This window comes from Xenopus tropicalis, chromosome 3, assembly GCF_000004195.4.
Source record: "Xenopus tropicalis strain Nigerian chromosome 3, UCB_Xtro_10.0, whole genome shotgun sequence".
Lineage (NCBI taxonomy): Eukaryota > Metazoa > Chordata > Amphibia > Anura > Pipidae > Xenopus > Xenopus tropicalis.
This window is the reverse complement of record NC_030679.2, coordinates 131,977,231-131,998,032: the sequence shown is the minus strand read 5'-3', so window position 1 is coordinate 131,998,032 and position 20,802 is coordinate 131,977,231. Positions and strand designations below refer to the sequence as shown.

General features: G+C 42.2%; 1 protein-coding gene across 2 annotated transcripts; it reads left to right on the top strand.

Annotated features, from left to right (window-relative positions):
- Positions 1-2,165: 2,165 nt before the first annotated feature.
- Positions 2,166-20,358, top strand: LOC100491437. Of its 2 annotated transcripts, none has more exons than XM_004912514.4 (3): positions 2,166-2,404; positions 17,202-17,339; positions 19,620-20,218. In XM_004912514.4, the coding sequence occupies exons 1-3, from the start codon at positions 2,356-2,358 to the stop codon at positions 19,823-19,825; spliced, it is 393 nt and encodes a 130-aa protein (XP_004912571.1). In that variant the 5' UTR covers positions 2,166-2,355; the 3' UTR covers positions 19,826-20,218. The 2 variants fall into 2 exon arrangements, with proteins under 2 accessions (XP_004912571.1, XP_002932765.1); XM_002932719.5 differs by having other exon boundaries at positions 2,180-2,404; positions 17,226-17,339; positions 19,620-20,358.
- The last annotated feature ends 444 nt before the right edge of the window (positions 20,359-20,802 follow it).

Below are 20,802 nucleotides of genomic sequence, written 5' to 3'. Positions count from 1 at the left end.
AATAAAACAGTACCTGTACTTGATCCCAACTAAGATATAATTACCCCTTATTGGGGGCAGAACAGTCCTATTGGGTTTATTTCATGGTTAAATGATTCCCTTTTCTCTGTAATAATAAAACAGTACCTGTACTTGATCCCAACTAAGATATAATTACCCCTTATTGGGGGCAGAACAGCCCTATTGGGTTTATTTCATGGTTAAATGATTCCCTTTTCTCTGTAATAATAAAACAGTACCTGTACTTGACCCCAACTAAGATATTATTAATCCTTATTGGAGCCAAAACACTCCTATTGGGTTTAATTACTGTTAATAATTAATTTTTTCGGTAGACTTAAGATAGGAGATCCGAATTACGGGAAGACCCCTTATCCGGAAAAGCCCAGGTCCCGAGCATTCTGGATAGCTGGTCCCATACCTGTACTAAGGGCCACCCCTTGGGATAATACAATTATAGAGAACCCAGACAAACCAAGGGCACACCTAAATGGTAGGTCACATGAGCCAATTAATGGACAAAGTTCTGTGTTTTACACACTACTTCCTGTTACAGTCAGAGCTGCATTATTTCCTGTCAGCTGATCTCTGAGGGAGCACACAGCCCATCACTAAATGGCGGCTCAAGGGAAAGGATGTAGAGAAATGCCTATATTAGACTATAGCTCAATAGATTATGTATGGCATATTCTGGGGCTAGGATGATGTTCCATAATGCCCAAAGGGCTTGTATGAGGTATCAGTCTTAACCATATAGATGTAATTACATAAAAATGATATAAGGCATAGTGCAGACTTTACTGATATAAAATGCACACTATTTATTTCAAGGGAGAAGCGATGCCTGTGGCTGCCATATGGATTAACACCCTTACCCTTATACCTGTAGGCAGTGCTACACAAATATATAAATAGAGCTGTCTGTCCACTCATATGTATGTACAAGTATGGGACCTGTTATCCAGAATGCTCAGGATCTGGGGATTTCCGTAATTCAGATCCCCTACCTTAAGTCTGCTAATAAAATTATTTCAACAGTAATTAAACCCAATAGGATTGTTTTGGCTCCTATAAGGATTAATTATATCTTAGTTGGGATCAAGTACAGGTACTGTTTTATTATTACAGAGAAAAGGGAATCATTTAACCATTAAATAAACCCAATAGGGCTGTTCTGCCCCCAATAAGGGGTAATTATATCTTAGTTGGGATCAAGTACAGGTACTGTTTTATTATTACAGAGAAAAGGGAATCATTTAACCATTAAATAAACCCAATAGGGCTGTTCTGCCCCCAATAAGGGGTAATTATATCTTAGTTGGGATCAAATACAGGTACTGTTTTATTATTACAGAGAAAAGGGAATCATTTAACCATTAAATAAACCCAATAGGGCTGTTCTGCCCCCAATAAGGGGTAATTATATTTTAGTTGGGGTCAAGTACAGGTACTGTTTTATTATTACAGAGAAAAGGGAATCATTTAACCATTAAATAAACCCAATAGGGCTGTTCTGCCCCAATAAGGGGTAATTATATCTTAGTTGGGATCAAATACAGGTACTGTTTTATTATTACAGAGAAAAGGGAATCATTTAACCATGAAATAAACCCAATAGGGCTGTTCTGCCCCCAATAAGGGGTAATTATATCTTAGTTGGGATCAAGTACAGGTACTGTTTTATTATTACAGAGAAAAGGGAATAATTTAACCATTAAATAAACCCAATAGGGCTGTTCTGCCCCCAATAAGGGGTAATTATACCTTAGTTGGGATCAATACAAGGTACTGTTTTATTATACAGAGAAAAAGAAAATAATTTTTGCCTATGGCAGATGGCCATGGATACGTAATTCGGAACTTTCTGGATAATGGGTTTCCGGATAAGGGGTCTGATACCTGTACAATATACACTATGGGTTGTATTTGAAGGTGGTGCAGAAGATCACCCACTGCCCTCCTTAAAAAAAAGACCGCTCATTTGTTGTGCCCACAAACCAATTAAATAAATTGTAGATGTTGCTGCCACAAATTTGGGGGGTGTCTGACGGGGCCTTGGTCAGGATTGGTTAGTGTTAACACAAAAGAAATATGTAAAGAGGGGGTTTATATTAAGGGATGGCTTTAAAATACAAAGTCAGGAAAAGCCCCTGCTGTACAGCGTTCCCTATGGCTTTGCCCCTGCCACAGATGGTGGATGCACTGCCCTTGGTGTTTATAGAGTGCGACTAAGCTCATCTCCTGCGCCTAATCATGTCATTGTTGGACATTTAATCCTATAACAAGGCATTAGTACCAAGTGCTTGACATCCAGTCCCTCTCCTAGCACAGCCCGCCGCAGCCACCGGACACACAATGAGGCCTCTGCTTCTACTCAGCCTTGTCCTCTCGCTACCCCTGGGCAGTAAGTCTAACCTCATTCTACCTTCTGGGCAGTTCCTTGGGATGTGCTTGATATATGGGCAAGAGGGCTTTATTAATGGAAAATGTTATGTTTATCTGATCTTTGTATTTTAGCACCAAATGGCTAAAGGTGCTCCTTCCATCTTTCCTGTTGAAATAACCTAATTACACTTATAGGAACACTTACGGGTGCTCAGGAAAGGCTCAGAACGCAGGCAGTAGCCAAGTCTAGGGTCCATATAGTTACTTAGGTTGGGAATGTGACCTACTGTATCTGTGATTAGAGGGTTTTTTCATTGGTTGTTTATATATAATTAATGGTATCCAAGCAGCACACTACTATATAGGTTATGCAAACATGCCTATCATTTTAACTGCAATCCTTTTGCATTGATGGTCTACTCATTAATAATAAGATTACTACCAGAATAATAATAATATTGTTTCACCTATTAAATACTCTTGGCAACTGCTGGAACCCCCCTGCAGATCAGGCAGGGTACTAGTAACATTAGAGTAATCTGTGTTCTTATAACGGTGGTTTTCAGGTTGCGAGTAGCTTCTTGCTAAAGGCTTACTACAACACAGCTTGGCATAGATCTGACAACATCAAACCTATGGTGCTGGCACATTAGTATTACTTCACCAGTGCTGTAGGTTTTACAGTCTTTGGAACAAAGAGTTCAACTCCATTTTCCCATTTGTGAATAGGATCTGAACAAATTGCATTTTCGTTCTGCAGATCTGAAACCGTATTCTGATTGCTAGGCTCAGTGACCCTAACAACCAGGCGTTTGTTTAGTATAAATAAGAGAAAGCCCAACAAGTATAAAGGCAATATGAATGCCTAATATCATTGCAAATCTAACCTTATGATCTTTACGGCTGCCTAGTAGTGATGAGTGAATCTGTCCCATTTCGCTTTGCCGGAAAAATTTGCGAATCTTTCAAAAGATTCGTGAAACGGCGAAAATGTCGCGTGTCAAAAAAAATTGTTGCTTGCGGCTATTCTTTTGTCGCCTGCGGCTATTATTTAGTCGCCCACGACTATTATTTTGTTGCCCGCGGCTATTATTTCATTGCGCGGCTATTATTTTGTCGTGCGGCTATTATTTCATTGCCCGCGGCTATTATATTGTTGCACAGCTATTATTTTGTCGCCCGTGACAATTTTTGGACGCACGCCGAATTTTTACACGGCAAATTTGTTTCATCCGTTTCACGAAACAATCCGCCAATGGCGAAACGTGGAAATTCGCCGTGAATCCATGCCTGGCGAAACATTTTGCCCATCACTACTGCCTAGCCATCTTGTGGGTTTTTTTAGGCACTGGTTGGAAATGATCATACTACAGGTATGGTATATATTATCAGGAATGCTTGGCACTTGAGGTTTGCCAAATTGTGGTCTTTACCATTTATAAGGGCTGTCCAATGGCCAGCAATATTGGTGTCCTCCTTTGTTGCAAATAACATAAAATCGTAGTTCTGCTCTGCGTTACAGGTGGCATCTAAAGAATCTGTAAAAAACAGGTTTCCTTGTCTAGTACAGGTTATTGTATTGCCATCCTGTAGCAACCAGTCTCCAATTAGTCTTTATCTTTCTACTGCAAATAAGACACAAGAGTAAATGTCTGATTGGTTAATATGAATTACTACTATACTGGTGCAGCACCCATATTGGTCCCAGGGAGCCTTTTTCTATTTATGGACCACATACTGTATCCTGCCCTCGCTTCACTGAAACCTTTTCTTGCATCAGGGGAAATGTGGGAGGGCAGTGCAACCTGCTTAACCAGTTATTCCTCACTTGGGTAATAGTTATTCCATCCTGATTATTCAGCAGGGTAATTTGTATGTGTACCAAAGGATTATCTGTGAGGTCTGTGGGATCATGAGACTGTATATACGGATCGGAAGCTGTTACTGGAATGGCTGCTCTACTGTATCGGGATTTTGTCTTGGCATGTAAAGCTTATAGTGCAGCCAGCGAGTTCCTTTGTATGAGAATGTATGCATGAAGCAGCCTAGCAACACGGCCAGCGTGACCAGGTTTAGCAAAGTAAAGGGAAATATCACCTATATTCTACATAAGCCTGTCAGGCACTTCACTCCCAGAGCATGGCGTGCTTACACGGGCACATAAACACAGCTCTGAAAGTGCATTGTTTAGGACAGTAAATCTTAGACTAAATCATGAGCTACTTGATTTGGCCTGTGGTATTTTGATTGCTTGCTGCATGCACCAATCCCCTGCCTGATCTCCAACCACACTCTCATCTTGTCCCATAATATTTTTGCCTGATTATTGGCTCAGTGCTGGTTCTGACCCCTGGCCTGGACTCTTGACTATCCTTTCTATCTCCTACAGTTTAGTGCATCTAATCTTCTGAGTGGGGTTGGTGCTCTGTGGGTGCTGCTGCACAGAGGCAGAAAATAATCAATATTTGGGGAGGCTTAGTCTCTCCAAAAAGAGACCAACTGCCATATATTGGTTTAAGGTTCTCCAATGAACAGCCTTCTCAATCAGTAGCCTCTCCAGCAAAATGTCATGTTCTTCCCCTGATGTTGCAGAAGATCCCAAACTTGTGATTATGAACACTACTACCTAAAGAGGTCTTGGTCCATATTTATGAGCCCAGAAAATAACCACTTGTACTGACCATGTACTTTGTCTTTTCTCTATCATAAAAAATCAGTTTTAATTGTCACATTTACTTCCTTGCCCTTCAATGAACAGAGTTGATTTGGTGAAAGATAATGAGCTCTGTACTTTAAGCTTCTCTCTCACTGGCAGCACTAATGTGTCTCAGACAGATGATATTATATATATGTGTTAAACAGAGGGACAATCTGACAAATACCTTGTTAATTAGGATCCCCAGTGTATATCCCATTTATACAATAGGGCTTTTCTCTGCTCTGTATCTCAGTTTATAGGGGGATCCCCAGTGTATATCCCATTTATACAATAGGGCTTTTCTCTGCTCTGTATCTCAGTTTATAGGGGGATCCCCAGTGTATATCCCATTTATACAATAGGGCTTTTCTCTGCTCTGTATCTCAGTTTATAGGGGGATCCCCAGTGTATATCCCATTTATACAATAGGGCATTTCTCTGCTCTGTATCTCAGTTTATAGGGGGATCCCCAGTGTATATCCCATTTATACTATAGGGCTTTTCTCTGCTCTGTATCTCAGTTTATATGGGGATCCCCAGTGTATATCCCATTTATACAATAGGGCTTTTCTCTGCTCTGTATCTCGGTTTATAGGGGGGATCCCCAGTGTATATCCCATTTATACAATAGGGCTTTTCTCTGCTCTGTATCTCGGTTTATAGGGGGGATCCCCAGTGTATATCCCATTTATACAATAGGGCTTTTCTCTGCTCTGTATCTCAGTTTATAGGGGGGATCCCCAGTGTATCACATTTATACAATAGGGCATTTCTCTGCTCTGTATCTCAGTTTATAGGGGGATTCCCAGTGTATATCCCATTTATACAATAGGGCTTTTCTCTGCTCTGTATCTCAGTTTATAGGGGGATCCCCAGTGTATATCCCATTTATACAATAGGGCTTTTCTCTGCTCTGTATCTCAGTTTATAGGAGGGATCCCCAGTGTGTATCCCATTTATACAATAGGGCTTTTCTCTGCTCTGTATCTCAGTTTATATGGGGATCCCCAGTGTATATCCCATTTATACAATAGGGCTTTTCTCTGCTCTGTATCTCAGTTTATAGGGGGATCCCCAGTGTGTATCCCATTTATACAATAGGGCTTTTCTCTGCTCTGTATATCAGTTTATAGGGGGATCCCCAGTGTGTATCCCATTTATACAATAGGGCTTTTCTCTGCTCTGTATCTCAGTTTATAGGGGGGATCCCCAGTGTATATCCCATTTATACAATAGGGCTTTTCTCTGCTCTGTATCTCAGTTTATAGGGGGGATCCCCAGTGTATATCCCATTTATACAATAGGGCTTTTCTCTGCTCTGTATCTCAGTTTATAGGGGGATCCCCAGTGTATATCCCATTTATACAATAGGGCTTTTCTCTGCTCTGTATCTCAGTTTATAGGGGGATCCCCAGTGTATATCCCATTTATACAATAGGGCTTTTCTCTGCTCTGTATATAAGTTTATAGGGGGATCCCCAGTGTATATCCCATTAATACAATAGGGCTTTTCTCTGCTCTGTATCTCAGTTTATAGGGGGATCCCCAGTGTATATCCCATTCATACAATAGGGCTTTTCTCTGCTCTGTATCTCAGTTTATAGGGGGATCCCCAGTGAATATCCCATTTATACAATAGGGCTTTTCTCTGCTCTGTATCTCAGTTTATAGGGGGATCCCCAGTGAATATCCCATTTATACAATAGGGCTTTTCTCTGCTCTGTATCTCAGTTTATATGGGGATCCCCAGTGTATATCCCATTTATACAATAGGGCTTTTCTCTGCTCTGTATCTCAGTTTATAGGGGGATCCCCAGTGTATATCCCATTTATACAATAGGACTTTTCTCTGCTCTGTATCTCAGTTTATAGGGGGATCCCCAGTGTATATCCCATTTATACAATAGGGCTTTTCTCTGCTCTGTATCTCAGTTTATAGGGGGGATCCCCAGTGTATATCCCATTTATACAATAGGGCTTTTCTCTGCTCTGTATCTCAGTTTATAGGGGGATCCCCAGTGTATATCCCATTTATACAATAGGGCTTTTCTCTGCTCTGTATCTCAGTTTATAGGAGGGATCCCCAGTGTATATCCCATTTATACAATAGGGCTTTTCTCTGCTCTGTATCTCAGTTTATAGGGGGATCCCCAGTGTATATCCCATTTATACAATAAGGCTTTTCTCTGCTCTGTATCTCAGTTTATAGGAGGGATCCCCAGTGTATATCCCATTTATACAATAGGGCTTTTCTCTGCTCTGTATCTCAGTTTATAGGGGGATCCCCAGTGTATATCCCATTTATACAATAGGGCTTTTCTCTGCTCTGTATCTCAGTTTATAGGAGGGATCCCCAGTGTGTATCCCATTTATACAATAGGGCTTTTCTCTGCTCTGTATCTCAGTTTATATGGGGATCCCCAGTGTATATCCCATTTATACAATAGGGCTTTTCTCTGCTCTGTATCTCAGTTTATAGGGGGATCCCCAGTGTGTATCCCATTTATACAATAGGGCTTTTCTCTGCTCTGTATATCAGTTTATAGGGGGATCCCCAGTGTGTATCCCATTTATACAATAGGGCTTTTCTCTGCTCTGTATATCAGTTTATAGGGGGGATCCCCAGTGTGTATCCCATTTATACAATAGGGCTTTTCTCTGCTCTGTATATCAGTTTATAGGGGGATCCCCAGTGTGTATCCCATTTATACAATAGGGCTTTTCTCTGCTCTGTATCTCAGTTTATAGGGGGATCCCCAGTGTATATCCCATTTATACAATAGGGCTTTTCTCTGCTCTGTATCTCAGTTTATAGGGGGATCCCCAGTGTATATCCCATTTATACAATAGGGCTTTTCTCTGCTCTGTATATAAGTTTATAGGGGGATCCCCAGTGTATATCCCATTAATACAATAGGGCTTTTCTCTGCTCTGTATCTCAGTTTATAGGGGGATCCCCAGTGTATATCCCATTCATACAATAGGGCTTTTCTCTGCTCTGTATCTCAGTTTATAGGGGGATCCCCAGTGAATATCCCATTTATACAATAGGGCTTTTCTCTGCTCTGTATCTCAGTTTATAGGGGGATCCCCAGTGAATATCCCATTTATACAATAGGGCTTTTCTCTGCTCTGTATCTCAGTTTATATGGGGATCCCCAGTGTATATCCCATTTGTACAATAGGGCTTTTCTCTGCTCTGTATCTCAGTTTATAGGGGGATCCCCAGTGTATATCCCATTTATACAATAGGGCTTTTCTCTGCTCTGTATCTCAGTTTATAGGGGGATCCCCAGTGTATATCCCATTTATACAATAGGGCTTTTCTCTGCTCTGTATCTCAGTTTATAGGGGGATCCCCAGTGTATATCCCATTTATACAATAGGGCATTTCTCTGCTCTGTATCTCAGTTTATAGGGGGGATCCCCAGTGTATATCCCATTTATACAATAGGGCTTTTCTCTGCTCTGTATCTCAGTTTATAGGGGGATCCCCAGTGTATATCCCATTCATACAATAGGGCTTTTCTCTGCTCTGTATATCAGTTTATAGGGGGATCCCCAGTGTATATCCCATTTATACAATAGGGCTTTTCTCTGCTCTGTATCTCAGTTTATAGGGGGGATCCCCAGTGTATCACATTTATACAATAGGGCATTTCTCTGCTCTGTATCTCAGTTTATAGGGGGATCCCCAGTGTATATCCCATTCATACAATAGGGCTTTTCTCTGCTCTGTATCTCAGTTTATAGGGGGATCCCCAGTGAATATCCCATTCATACAATAGGGCTTTTCTCTGCTCTGTATCTCAGTTTATATGGGGATCCCCAGTGTATATCCCATTTATACAATAGGGCTTTTCTCTGCTCTGTATCTCAGTTTATAGGGGGATCCCCAGTGTATATCCCATTTATACAATAGGGCTTTTCTCTGCTCTGTATCTCAGTTTATAGGGGGATCCCCAGTGTATATCCCATTTATACAATAGGGCTTTTCTCTGCTCTGTATCTCAGTTTATAGGGGGGATCCCCAGTGTATATCCCATTTATACAATAGGGCTTTTCTCTGCTCTGTATCTCAGTTTATAGGGGGATCCCCAGTGTATATCCCATTTATACAATAGGGCATTTCTCTGCTCTGTATCTCAGTTTATAGGGGGGATCCCCAGTGTATATCCCATTTATACAATAGGGCTTTTCTCTGCTCTGTATCTCAGTTTATAGGGGGATCCCCAGTGTATATCCCATTCATACAATAGGGCTTTTCTCTGCTCTGTATATCAGTTTATAGGGGGATCCCCAGTGTATATCCCATTTATACAATAGGGCTTTTCTCTGCTCTGTATCTCAGTTTATAGGGGGGATCCCCAGTGTATCACATTTATACAATAGGGCATTTCTCTGCTCTGTATCTCAGTTTATAGGGGGATTCCCAGTGTATATCCCATTTATACAATAGGGCTTTTCTCTGCTCTGTATCTCAGTTTATAGGGGGATCCCCAGTGTATATCCCATTTATACAATAGGGCTTTTCTCTGCTCTGTATCTCAGTTTATAGGAGGGATCCCCAGTGTATATCCCATTTATACAATAGGGCTTTTCTCTGCTCTGTATCTCAGTTTATAGGGGGATCCCCAGTGTATATCCCATTTATACAATAGGGCTTTTCTCTGCTCTGTATCTCAGTTTATAGGAGGGATCCCCAGTGTGTATCCCATTTATACAATAGGGCTTTTCTCTGCTCTGTATCTCAGTTTATAGGGGGATCCCCAGTGTGTATCCCATTTATACAATAGGGCTTTTCTCTGCTCTGTATATCAGTTTATAGGGGGATCCCCAGTGTGTATCCCATTTATACAATAGGGCTTTTCTCTGCTCTGTATCTCAGTTTATAGGGGGATCCCCAGTGTATATCCCATTTATACAATAGGGCTTTTCTCTGCTCTGTATCTCAGTTTATAGGGGGATCCCCAGTGTATATCCCATTTATACAATAGGGCTTTTCTCTGCTCTGTATATCAGTTTATAGGGGGGATCCCCAGTGTATATCCCATTTATACAATAGGGCTTTTCTCTGCTCTGTATATAAGTTTATAGGGGGATCCCCAGTGTATATCCCATTAATACAATAGGGCTTTTCTCTGCTCTGTATCTCAGTTTATAGGGGGATCCCCAGTGTATATCCCATTCATACAATAGGGCTTTTCTCTGCTCTGTATCTCAGTTTATAGGGGGATCCCCAGTGAATATCCCATTTATACAATAGGGCTTTTCTCTGCTCTGTATCTCAGTTTATAGGGGGATCCCCAGTGAATATCCCATTTATACAATAGGGCTTTTCTCTGCTCTGTATCTCAGTTTATATGGGGATCCCCAGTGTATATCCCATTTGTACAATAGGGCTTTTCTCTGCTCTGTATCTCAGTTTATAGGGGGATCCCCAGTGTATATCCCATTTATACAATAGGGCTTTTCTCTGCTCTGTATCTCAGTTTATAGGGGGATCCCCAGTGTATATCCCATTTATACAATAGGGCATTTCTCTGCTCTGTATCTCAGTTTATAGGGGGGATCCCCAGTGTATATCCCATTTATACAATAGGGCTTTTCTCTGCTCTGTATCTCAGTTTATAGGGGGATCCCCAGTGTATATCCCATTTATACAATAGGGCTTTTCTCTGCTCTGTATCTCAGTTTATAGGGGGATCCCCAGTGTATATCCCATTCATACAATAGGGCTTTTCTCTGCTCTGTATATCAGTTTATAGGGGGATCGCCAGTGTATATCCCATTTATACAATAGGGCTTTTCTCTGCTCTGTATCTCAGTTTATAGGGGGATCCCCAGTGTATATCCCATTTATACAATAGGGCTTTTCTCTGCTCTGTATCTCAGTTTATAGGGGGATCCCCAGTGTATATCCCATTCATACAATAGGGCTTTTCTCTGCTCTGTATATCAGTTTATAGGGGGATCCCCAGTGTATATCCCATTTATACAATAGGGCTTTTCTCTGCTCTGTATCTCAGTTTATAGGGGGATCCCCAGTGTATATCCCATTCATACAATAGGGCTTTTCTCTGCTCTGTATATCAGTTTATAGGGGGATCCCCAGTGTATATCCCATTCATACAATAGGGCTTTTCTCTGCTCTGTATATCAGTTTATAGGGGGATCCCCAGTGTATATCCCATTTATACAATAGGGCTTTTCTCTGCTCTGTATCTCAGTTTATAGGGGGATCCCCAGTGTATATCCCATTTGTACAATAGGGCTTTTCTCTGCTCTGTATCTCAGTTTATAGGGGGGATCCCCAGTGTATCACATTTATACAATAGGGCATTTCTCTGCTCTGTATCTCAGTTTATAGGGGGATTCCCAGTGTATATCCCATTTATACAATAGGGCTTTTCTCTGCTCTGTATCTCAGTTTATAGGGGGATCCCCAGTGTATATCCCATTTATACAATAGGGCTTTTCTCTGCTCTGTATCTCAGTTTATAGGAGGGATCCCCAGTGTATATCCCATTTATACAATAGGGCTTTTCTCTGCTCTGTATCTCAGTTTATAGGGGGATCCCCAGTGTATATCCCATTTATACAATAGGGCTTTTCTCTGCTCTGTATCTCAGTTTATAGGGGGGATCCCCAGTGTATATCCCATTTATACAATAGGGCTTTTCTCTGCTCTGTATCTCAGTTTATAGGAGGGATCCCCAGTGTATATCCCATTTATACAATAGGGCTTTTCTCTGCTCTGTATCTCAGTTTATAGGGGGATCCCCAGTGTATATCCCATTTATACAATAGGGCTTTTCTCTGCTCTGTATCTTAATTTATACACTTGCAGGAACTCAGGGCCCTCACAATACATTCTGGATGAGGTTCTGTATGTATTTCTTTATGTATAAATACACACAAACACACCAAGCCACTTGTATTTCTTTAACAACTCTGCTCCTCTATTTACAATTCGAGCATTAATAAATTCAATCCATCCACAGAAATACAGCACATTGGAGACAGTAGAGAAGATTTCCTTGGCTCTCGGGGCAACCGTAGAATTATTCCTTTTACTTTAAGGCTCTGGATACAGTACATGTCCACCCTTCTTACTAAGGGAATTAAAAAGAATACATTTTGCCCCACCCCAGTGTTTTATGCCAGTAGAGAGTCCCTTGTATTGGACATTACAACAGGGAAAGCCAACATAAGCTCTCCAGTCAAAAAAACTGACCTTGGAAACTTTAGCCATATAGTTAGGTTGCTAGCTACAGACTCGCTGCAGATCCAACTAACTTAGTTAGAAGCTCATGTTACATTGTTTTTTCCTGGTATCTTTTGTGTTATCATAATTAATATTACAACTACTAAAAAAATATGAGTGCACTTTCCCATGTTTGTGACAAGATTCATATATATATTCAGGCAGGGTGTCAGTACTTGAACAGAGAAGAAAACTTCAAGAAAAGAAAAATTCTCCTTGCTTTGTCTATCACACAAACCCCTCACAAGCTGGAAGGAAAGGTTCAGGTTTTTGCTGATGCTACAAACATTTGTAGTTACTTCACATTGCTTAAAAGGATGAGTAGCAAGCAGTGTAATCAGGTTTTAAAAGAACCCTGCAGGATACGCAATTATATATTTGGATGATGCATTAAAGGAGTAGTTTGCCTTTAAAGGTGGCCATACACGAGCAGATCCGCTCGCTTGGCGATGTCGCCAAGCGAGCGGATCTTCCCCCGATATCCCCACCTACAGGTGGGCGATATCGGGGACCATTTAGGTAAAAAAAATAATAATCCGATCGTTTGGCCCTGGGGCCAGACGATCGGATTATGTGGGCGGCAATGGGGCAGTCGGATCGGGGACCGCATCAACGAGCCGATGCGGTCCCCGATCCGACCAGATTTTCTAACCTGGCCGATCGAGATCTGGCCAATTTCAGGCCAGATATCGGTCGGCCAGGCCGATCTGCTCTCCCCATACACGGGCCGATTAGCTGCCGAATCAGTCCAAGGGACCGATATCGGCAGCTATAGTCGGCCCGTGTATGGCCACCTTTAGACAAACTAGCAAAGTAGATTAATGCAGACAATAGTATGGTAATGCTAGCCGTACACTGGCAGATACAAGCCCACTCAGTCCCCACAGACCAAGTCTGCAGTTTATTGGATTGTATTTGGGCTTGTCTTAAGGTGGCCATACACGGGCCGATTGTAGCTGCCGATATTGGTCCCTTGGACTGATTCGGCAGCTTATCGGGCCGTGTAGGGGAAACAATGACTGGCCTGCCCGACCGATATCTGGTCTAAAATCGGCCAGATATCGATCGAGCAGGTTAAAAAATTCAGTCGGATCGGGGACCGCATTGGCTCGTTGATGCGGTCCCTGAACCGACTGCACCTATTCCAGTCGTTATAATTCGATCGTTTTTTGGTGACCTCACCAGGCGAGCGGATCTTTACGTGTATGGCCACCTTTACAGTCCTTTACAGTCATCTGGCGGAAAATTAGGTCTTGCCCCTGGGCCAATGGGTGGCCAAATGGGAAAGTGATCCACTTGTGAGAGGAATGAGGTATTTGTGCTTCTTTATTTAGTTAGCAAGAAGGACATTGCTATGTTAACTAAGGGGAAATGTAAGGAGTAGAAATAGTTTATTCGGTGTAAATAGTTATTTCAGTTACAGTCACTAGATGGTAGGGGATCAGCTTGAAGAGGTTCTAGAGCAGGTTCCCCTGTGTGTTACATAGAGGGTGTGCATCAACAGGTTAGCTAGTGGTTAGCTAGTGGTACTGTAGGTCAGACCCATGGAGCTCACTATAGATGGTAAGAGAAAGTGTTAGGCTAGCTAGCAGCCCCGCGGTACCTCACCAGACAGGAACCCAGTGAAAAAGGGAGTCTAGTACTAGACAGGCTTTAGGACCCTTAATGCAGGCTGAGCCCTGTGCCTGGAGTCCGTACAGTAGGGTAGGCATCAGGTGGGCCCAGTGGCCTGGGAACTCTTGCTCTGTTTTGTTGATATTTGCTTGGCGGTTTGTGTAAGAGTAACGTGTAAGAGTATTGGAGAAGAGTACTGAGAATCTGCAAGGCTGTGTGGACCTGTGTGCAACTACAAGTCCCCTCTGACTGGTGATGTTGGTGTGTACAATTACAACTTAGTTATAAAGTTATATTTTTGGCCACAGCATTACACATTCATTTGGTGAGAAAGTGTATAATAAGCTTAACAACGCACCATTAGTCAATGGGTGTCCAAATCTCTGCATACGTGTGGTTTAACCAATGATTTATACTGTATCTCATGAGCCCAGTGCACATTTCATTGGTAAATCTATGCTCCTACCAACACCTTCAAAGCTCATAAAACTGCTCCAATAATGATCGCTGTGATGGCATGAAAACCATTCATCTCTGCAGGTCATTGGATATTTATTAGAGGACATTGCTCAGTACTATGCAGGCCTCCAAGTTTTGTCTTAGGGATGAGCATGCCTTTACAACTGTCCCTCAGAAGATGGATTTATTTGAGAATCCTACAAAATAGTGTAAGCTTTCATAAATGAGCAGGTTGTGTGCAAGTGTTCCAGTTCTCCTTGATCCCTTGGCCCTACCATATTGTTTTACTGGGACTAATCATATATAAACATAGTATTGGTTTCCGATTTTATTTTTATTATGTTGTTTTATAGAACAATTGTATTTATATTTGCAAGGCACGCCTTGTAGATCACTGAATAGCTTGTGTATAATTACGCCTGCTTGACAGATGACTTTATACATGCAAGCTGTAATATAGCTATACTGCAATGTACAGTTCTACACTGAGATCAAATGAGGTACGGTGCCAGGGACTGGGAGAGAATCAGGGGGAATATTACCTTTTATAGCAAGGGGTTGTTATAACTTGCAACTTGTGTATAAAAATGTAAAATATGCATTTGAAATTTTATCTCCAAAAGAGGGAGCCCTGGATTAACATTTCAACAAAATATGTAAAAGTACATCCCGAGGCCTGAAAATGTAGAGCTGAGAATGTATTGTCACAAAGGGTGGTTAAAGGTCTGTTTAAGAGGTCTCTTATAAAGTAGCATGAAAACTAGAAAGCCACAAACTCAGGCTTCTGGCTTTATTTTCCATGATGCTCCCATTGGAAGCAAAGTAATAAAACGTTTTCACCAGTAGTAACCAATCAGCAGAGTCCTCTGCCTGCAAAATCTAATTGGTTTCTATGCCTGGTTCAAGATTTGGATATTTAATACATTACCCCATCATTTTTCTGTGGTATTTTTTGTTTCTTTGGAAATGTATATTGGGGACACTACCAATGGAAGGCTCTCCATCTGGGGACATATAATTATATATATTTTGATGTCTGAAGAAGATGGGTTTGTCCTGTGTGTTTAAAGGAGAGACATGGCCCTTGTTGTTCCTCAGATGTTTGGATGAGACAGAGCTCTTCCTTGGATGCCTGGAGGAGATGCGGTTGTCCTGTGTGTTTGAAGGAGAGACATGGTCTTGGTTGTTCCTTGCATGTTTGGAGGAGACAGAGCTCTTCCTTGGATGTGGGGAGGAGATGGGTTTGTCCTGTGTGTTTGAAGGAGAGACATGGTCCTTGTTGTTCCTCGGATGTTTGGAGGACAGAGCTCTTCCTTGGATGTGGTGAGGAGATGGGGTTGTCCTGTGTGTTTGAAGGAGAGACATGTTCTTGGTTGTTCCTTGAATGTTTGGAGGAGACAGAACTCTTCCTTGGATGCCTGGAGGAGATAGGTTTGTCCTGTTTGTTTAAAGGAGATACATGGCCCTTGTTGTTCCTTGGATGTTTGGAGGAGAAAGAGCTCTTCCTTGGATGCCTGGAGGAGATAGGTTTGTCCTGTTTGTTTAAAGGAGAGACATGGTGCTTGTTGTTCCTCGGATGTTTGGAGGACAGAGCTCTTCCTTGGATGTGGTGAGGAGATGGGGTTGTCCTGTGTGTTTGAAGGAGAGACATGTTCTTGGTTGTTCCTTGAATGTTTGGAGGAGACAGAGCTCTTCCTTGGATGCCTGGAGGAGATGGGGTTGTCCTGTTTGTGTTTGAAAGAGAGACATGGTCCTGGTTGTTCCTTGGATGTTTGGAGGAGATGGGTTTGTCCTGTGTGTTTGAAGGAGAGACATAGTCCTTGTTGTTCCTTGGATGTTTGGAGGAGATAGATTTGTCCTGTGTGTTTAAAGGAAATACATGGCCCTTGTTGTTCCTCAGATGTTTGGATGAGACAGGGCTCTTCCTTGGATGCCTGGAGGAGATGGGTTTGTCCTGTGTGTGTTTGAAAGAGAGACATGGTCCTGGTTGTTCCTTATGTGTGAGAGGAAACCGGAGAGAGGACCAAGGAGCCTGTGGAGCCTGAGTTGAGACACGGGGAGTGTCTGATAAAGAGAGGGAGAGTGCCTGAGCTTGAGAGAGAAAGCGAGTGCCAAGGGGCCCATGACTGTGCCTGGAGAGAGGCAGTGTTTGAAGAGAGTGAGCAGTGAAGCTGACTTGGAAGTAGGCTGTGTGGAGCCTGACTTATAGAGAGAAGTTATCTCTGAACTGTGAGTAACAGAGTGCTAACCTGTAATGGTCTGGGAGAGGCCTGGGGTAGTCAGGGAGACTACAATTTCATGTGTGAGAGACTGTTATATTTTGATGCCATAGGAAGACAAGCACCTTGTTAATGTTCTTGAGTGAACAATTAAAGGTAAAGTATTGTTTCCCTATATTTTTTTGTATCACTGCCTCATTCTCTGCACAAGAAACCGGTTTGCCTGCCATTATAAAAGCTAATCTTCCCACAACAGATATATCATTATATGGATATAAGGATCTTTCACTTAGCTCTCAGCATATTCAACTCCATCCACAGTTCCATCCAGAGCTCCAGTTATTGTCTCCAATATGAATAAATACACCCCTTAGTGACAAACATGAAGTTGCAAATAGCAACTAATCAGCAAATAGATTTGAATGGTCACCTATAAGTTAGAAAACCAATTCAAAGATCTGACTGGTTGCTATGGGCAACACCACCGGTGTTGCTGGTGTATAAGTACATGACCAATGCACTGTTCCAAATGAAGAAAAATACTGCATGGTTAAAATAGTTTTATCATGTTCCTTCTGTAAAGGCAAAGCCCTGCGATGTTACAGCTGCGTGGCTTCCAGCGAGGAGGAATGTTACAAGCAGGGCTCTCACGTTTGCCCACAGTACGCCGAAGTCTGCTCCACCATCACTGCCCCAAGTAAGTGCAAATGGCTGTATGCACAAAACAAAATGGCAGCTCTGGGACCAGAGCATTTGCGTGTTACCATTTAGAAGAGTAAATGGTAACCATAATAATACTCTGGCCTAGAGCGGCCATTTTGTTTCTTATGAATGACTGTATGGCATTCACCATCCATTCACACTGTGTCTGTAACTTATGTTAATGATAAGAAATGATAATGGTCTCCTAATAGGTAGAAGTAGGGAGGGGGTTAGGTGAGCGGTTCTCCTTGCACCAAAAATTTCTCGTTGTGGAGCATTTTCTACAGGAAGAGAAGTAACCTGCACATTACAGGGCGAAGACACATAGAGCTACTTAGTAGCAGCTACTTATCACGGCTACTAAACTCCAAAAAATCCCCTGCCATAGACAATACTGAGAATTGACTCTGCTAAAACACACGTAGAGAAAATTATCAGTAAATTATCAGCATTGTCTATTTTAGTAGCTGTGAAGTAGCTGCTTCTAGTAGCTCTGTGTGTCCTCACCCTAAAGATAAGAACCCACGGAGCAAGTTACTTGCCCGCAATAGATCTCTGCTATCGCAGGCGAGTAACTGCTCCAAAAAGACTTTCCACAGGCAACAACAGAAGTCGCCAGTGGAAATCCCTTCACATCGCTTCAGTAATCTAAAGTTTCCTCCTTCAGGCAGCTTTGCACAACTTTGGAAACCAAAGCGACGGGAAGGGCTTTCCACCAGCGAAAGCCTTTTCGGAGAGGTTACCCGCCTCCGATAGCAGAGATTACCCGCCTCCGATAGCAGAGATCTATTGTGGGCAATTAACTTGCTCTGTGGGTTCTTACCCTAAAGGAGAAGGAAAAGTACAATCACTGAGGGGTGCCAAAATGTTAGCCCCCCCCCCCCACCTGTGATTGTAAACAATTACCTTATACATGTGGTAGCTGTGAGCAAGCAATATTCTTCCGTCTGTCTTCATTCTTCTGAATCCCTACTCCACCTGCGCTAGTGGCACCAAGACAGAAGGAAGGAAGAAGCACACCAGCATACCGGGAATTGCCATTAACACATTTACTGCAGAAAGACGTGGCACAAGCTTTGGTGGGAAGATCCCCTTCTTCAGGTACTTTGGTTGTATTCCCCAAAATCTTTCTGCAATAATTGTATTAAAGGCAATCGCCAGTTTGCTGTTGTGCTTCTTCCCTGTATGGAGGTCAATGGATTTGGCTTGGAAGCAGCCATGGAACTGAATGCACCCTATAGAATTATGTAAGTGGTGCGCCAAAGAATTCATTATTGTTGAACTCCTTACGGGAGCACCAGCTTGGGGTATAAGGTAAGCGATTACAATCACAAAATGCTCCCTACATGCCTTGTATGGCACCCTGGGTATAAAACAAAACCTGGGCATAGTGTTGTCTTTCCTTTGATGCCTGCTCTTTGTGCCAGTAAAAACTTTGCCCCATTTGGCACCCAACTTTAGTAACGAATTGATTAGCAAAGACAGTGCCATTGGCCAAACTTGGCTTTTGTCTGCTGCCTCCTTCTTGTGGTCGCCCCCACACACCCATGCTTTTGCCACTTTGAGCAGGTTGAGGTGGCCCATATCATTAGCTTTGGGATCATATAATAACCTTTCTAATGTTTTATTTACCAGTAGGTCCTTCCAACGGACACGAGGGCACCCACTCCGTTTAGAAGAAGGGAGGTTCCATTTAAACATTCGGAAAGGATTTTTTACAGTGAGAGCTGTGAAGTTGTGGGATTCCCTCCCCGAATCAGTCGTGCTGGCTGATACATTATATAGCTTTAAGAAGGGGCTGGATGGATTCTTAGCAAGTGAGGGAATACAGGGTTATGGGAGATAGCTCTTAGTACTAGTTGATCCAGGGACTGGTCCGATTGCCATCTTGGAGTCAGGAAGGAATTTTTTCCCCTCTGCGGCAAATTAGAGAGGCTTCAGATGGGTTTTTGCCTTACTCTGGATCAACTAGTAGTTAGGCAGGTTATATATAGGCATTATGGTTGAACTTGATGGACGTATGTCTTTTTTCAACCCAACTTACTATGTTACTATGTTACTATGTTACTATGTCTTTAGATGGCGCAAAAACACCTGCAGCTTGTTCTGACAATGTTGCAGATCAGAACCCCCCACAGAGCGTTATTGTGCTTACATGCTGCCATTTTGCTCGTACACATGGGTTTGAATCTATGTAAGGACATGAGCTTGCAAATTGTTTCATCCATCACTATGTGGAAGGTTCACACCAGTCACCGTATCACTCTCTTTGCAGACAGTGTCATCAAGTCTTGCTCCTACAAATCCTTCTGTGACCATGCTCGGCAAAGTGGGAATGGGGCCAGCGTTGAATGCTGCTTCTCTGATGACTGCAATGGCCCAGCCAAAGGAAACACTGCCGGGCTAAAGAACTCTGCCAGCTGCGCTGCTCTTCCTCCTCTCTTCCTCACCGCAGCGCTGCTCACCCTCAGGGCACTGTGAGACCCATACAGTAGGATGGGCTGCCTTTGTACATACCACTGGCAATTCAGGTGCAGCTGTGTCATCTGAAAATAGTTCCTATTAAGATCCAAATATATAAAATGCTTATTACTATCATATGTATTGCTCTCAGATAATGTACATATTGCCCATTTAATAATGCTTTGTATGTTTTTCTAAAAATTATAATGAACAGGATGTGCTGTATAATGATACTGAGTATCTCTTTACACTGACAAATATGATTGGGCTGCTCTGTATAATGATGATGAGTATCTTTAGACACTAATAACTAACAGACTGAACTGTATAATCATGCTGAGTATCTCTATACACTGATAACGACCAGGCTGCTCTGTATAATGATGATGAGTATCTCTATACACTGATAATGACCGGGCTGCTCTGTATAATGATACCGAGTATCTCTATACGCTGATAATGACCAGGCTGCTCTGTATAATGATACTGAGTATCTCTATACGCTGATAATGACCAGGCTGCTCTGTATAATGATGATGAGTATCTCTATACACTGATAATGACCGGGCTGCTCTGTATAATGATACTGAGTATCTCTATACACTGATAATGACCAGGCTGCTCTGTATAATGATACGGAGTATCTCTATACGCTGATAATGACCAGGCTGCTCTGTATAATGATACGGAGTATCTCTATACGCTGATAATGACCAGGCTGCTCTGTATAATGATGCTGAGTATCTCTATACACTGATAATGACCAGGCTGCTCTGTATAATAATGCTGAGTATCTCTATACGCTGATAATGACCAGGCTGCTCTGTATAATAATGCTGAGTATCTCTATACGCTGATAATGACCAGGCTGCTCTGTATAATGATGCTGAGTATCTCAATACGCTGATAATGACCAGGCTGCTCTGTATAATGATGATGAGTATCTCTATATGTTGATAATGACCAGGCTGCTCTGTATAATGATACTGAGTATC

What these genes read in the sequence shown, in the direction of transcription:
- LOC100491437 (XM_004912514.4), top strand. Translation starts at nt 2,356, where the DNA reads ATGAGGCCTCTGCTTCTACTCAGCCTTGTCCTCTCGCTACCCCTGGGC. An exon ending in CCTCTCGCTACCCCTGGGCA is followed by an intron (nt 2,405 to 17,201) that starts GTAAGTCTAACC and finishes TGGTTAAAATAG; the next exon opens with TTTTATCATGTTCCTTCTGT. An exon ending in CTCCACCATCACTGCCCCAA is followed by an intron (nt 17,340 to 19,619) that starts GTAAGTGCAAAT and finishes CTCTCTTTGCAG; the next exon opens with ACAGTGTCATCAAGTCTTGC.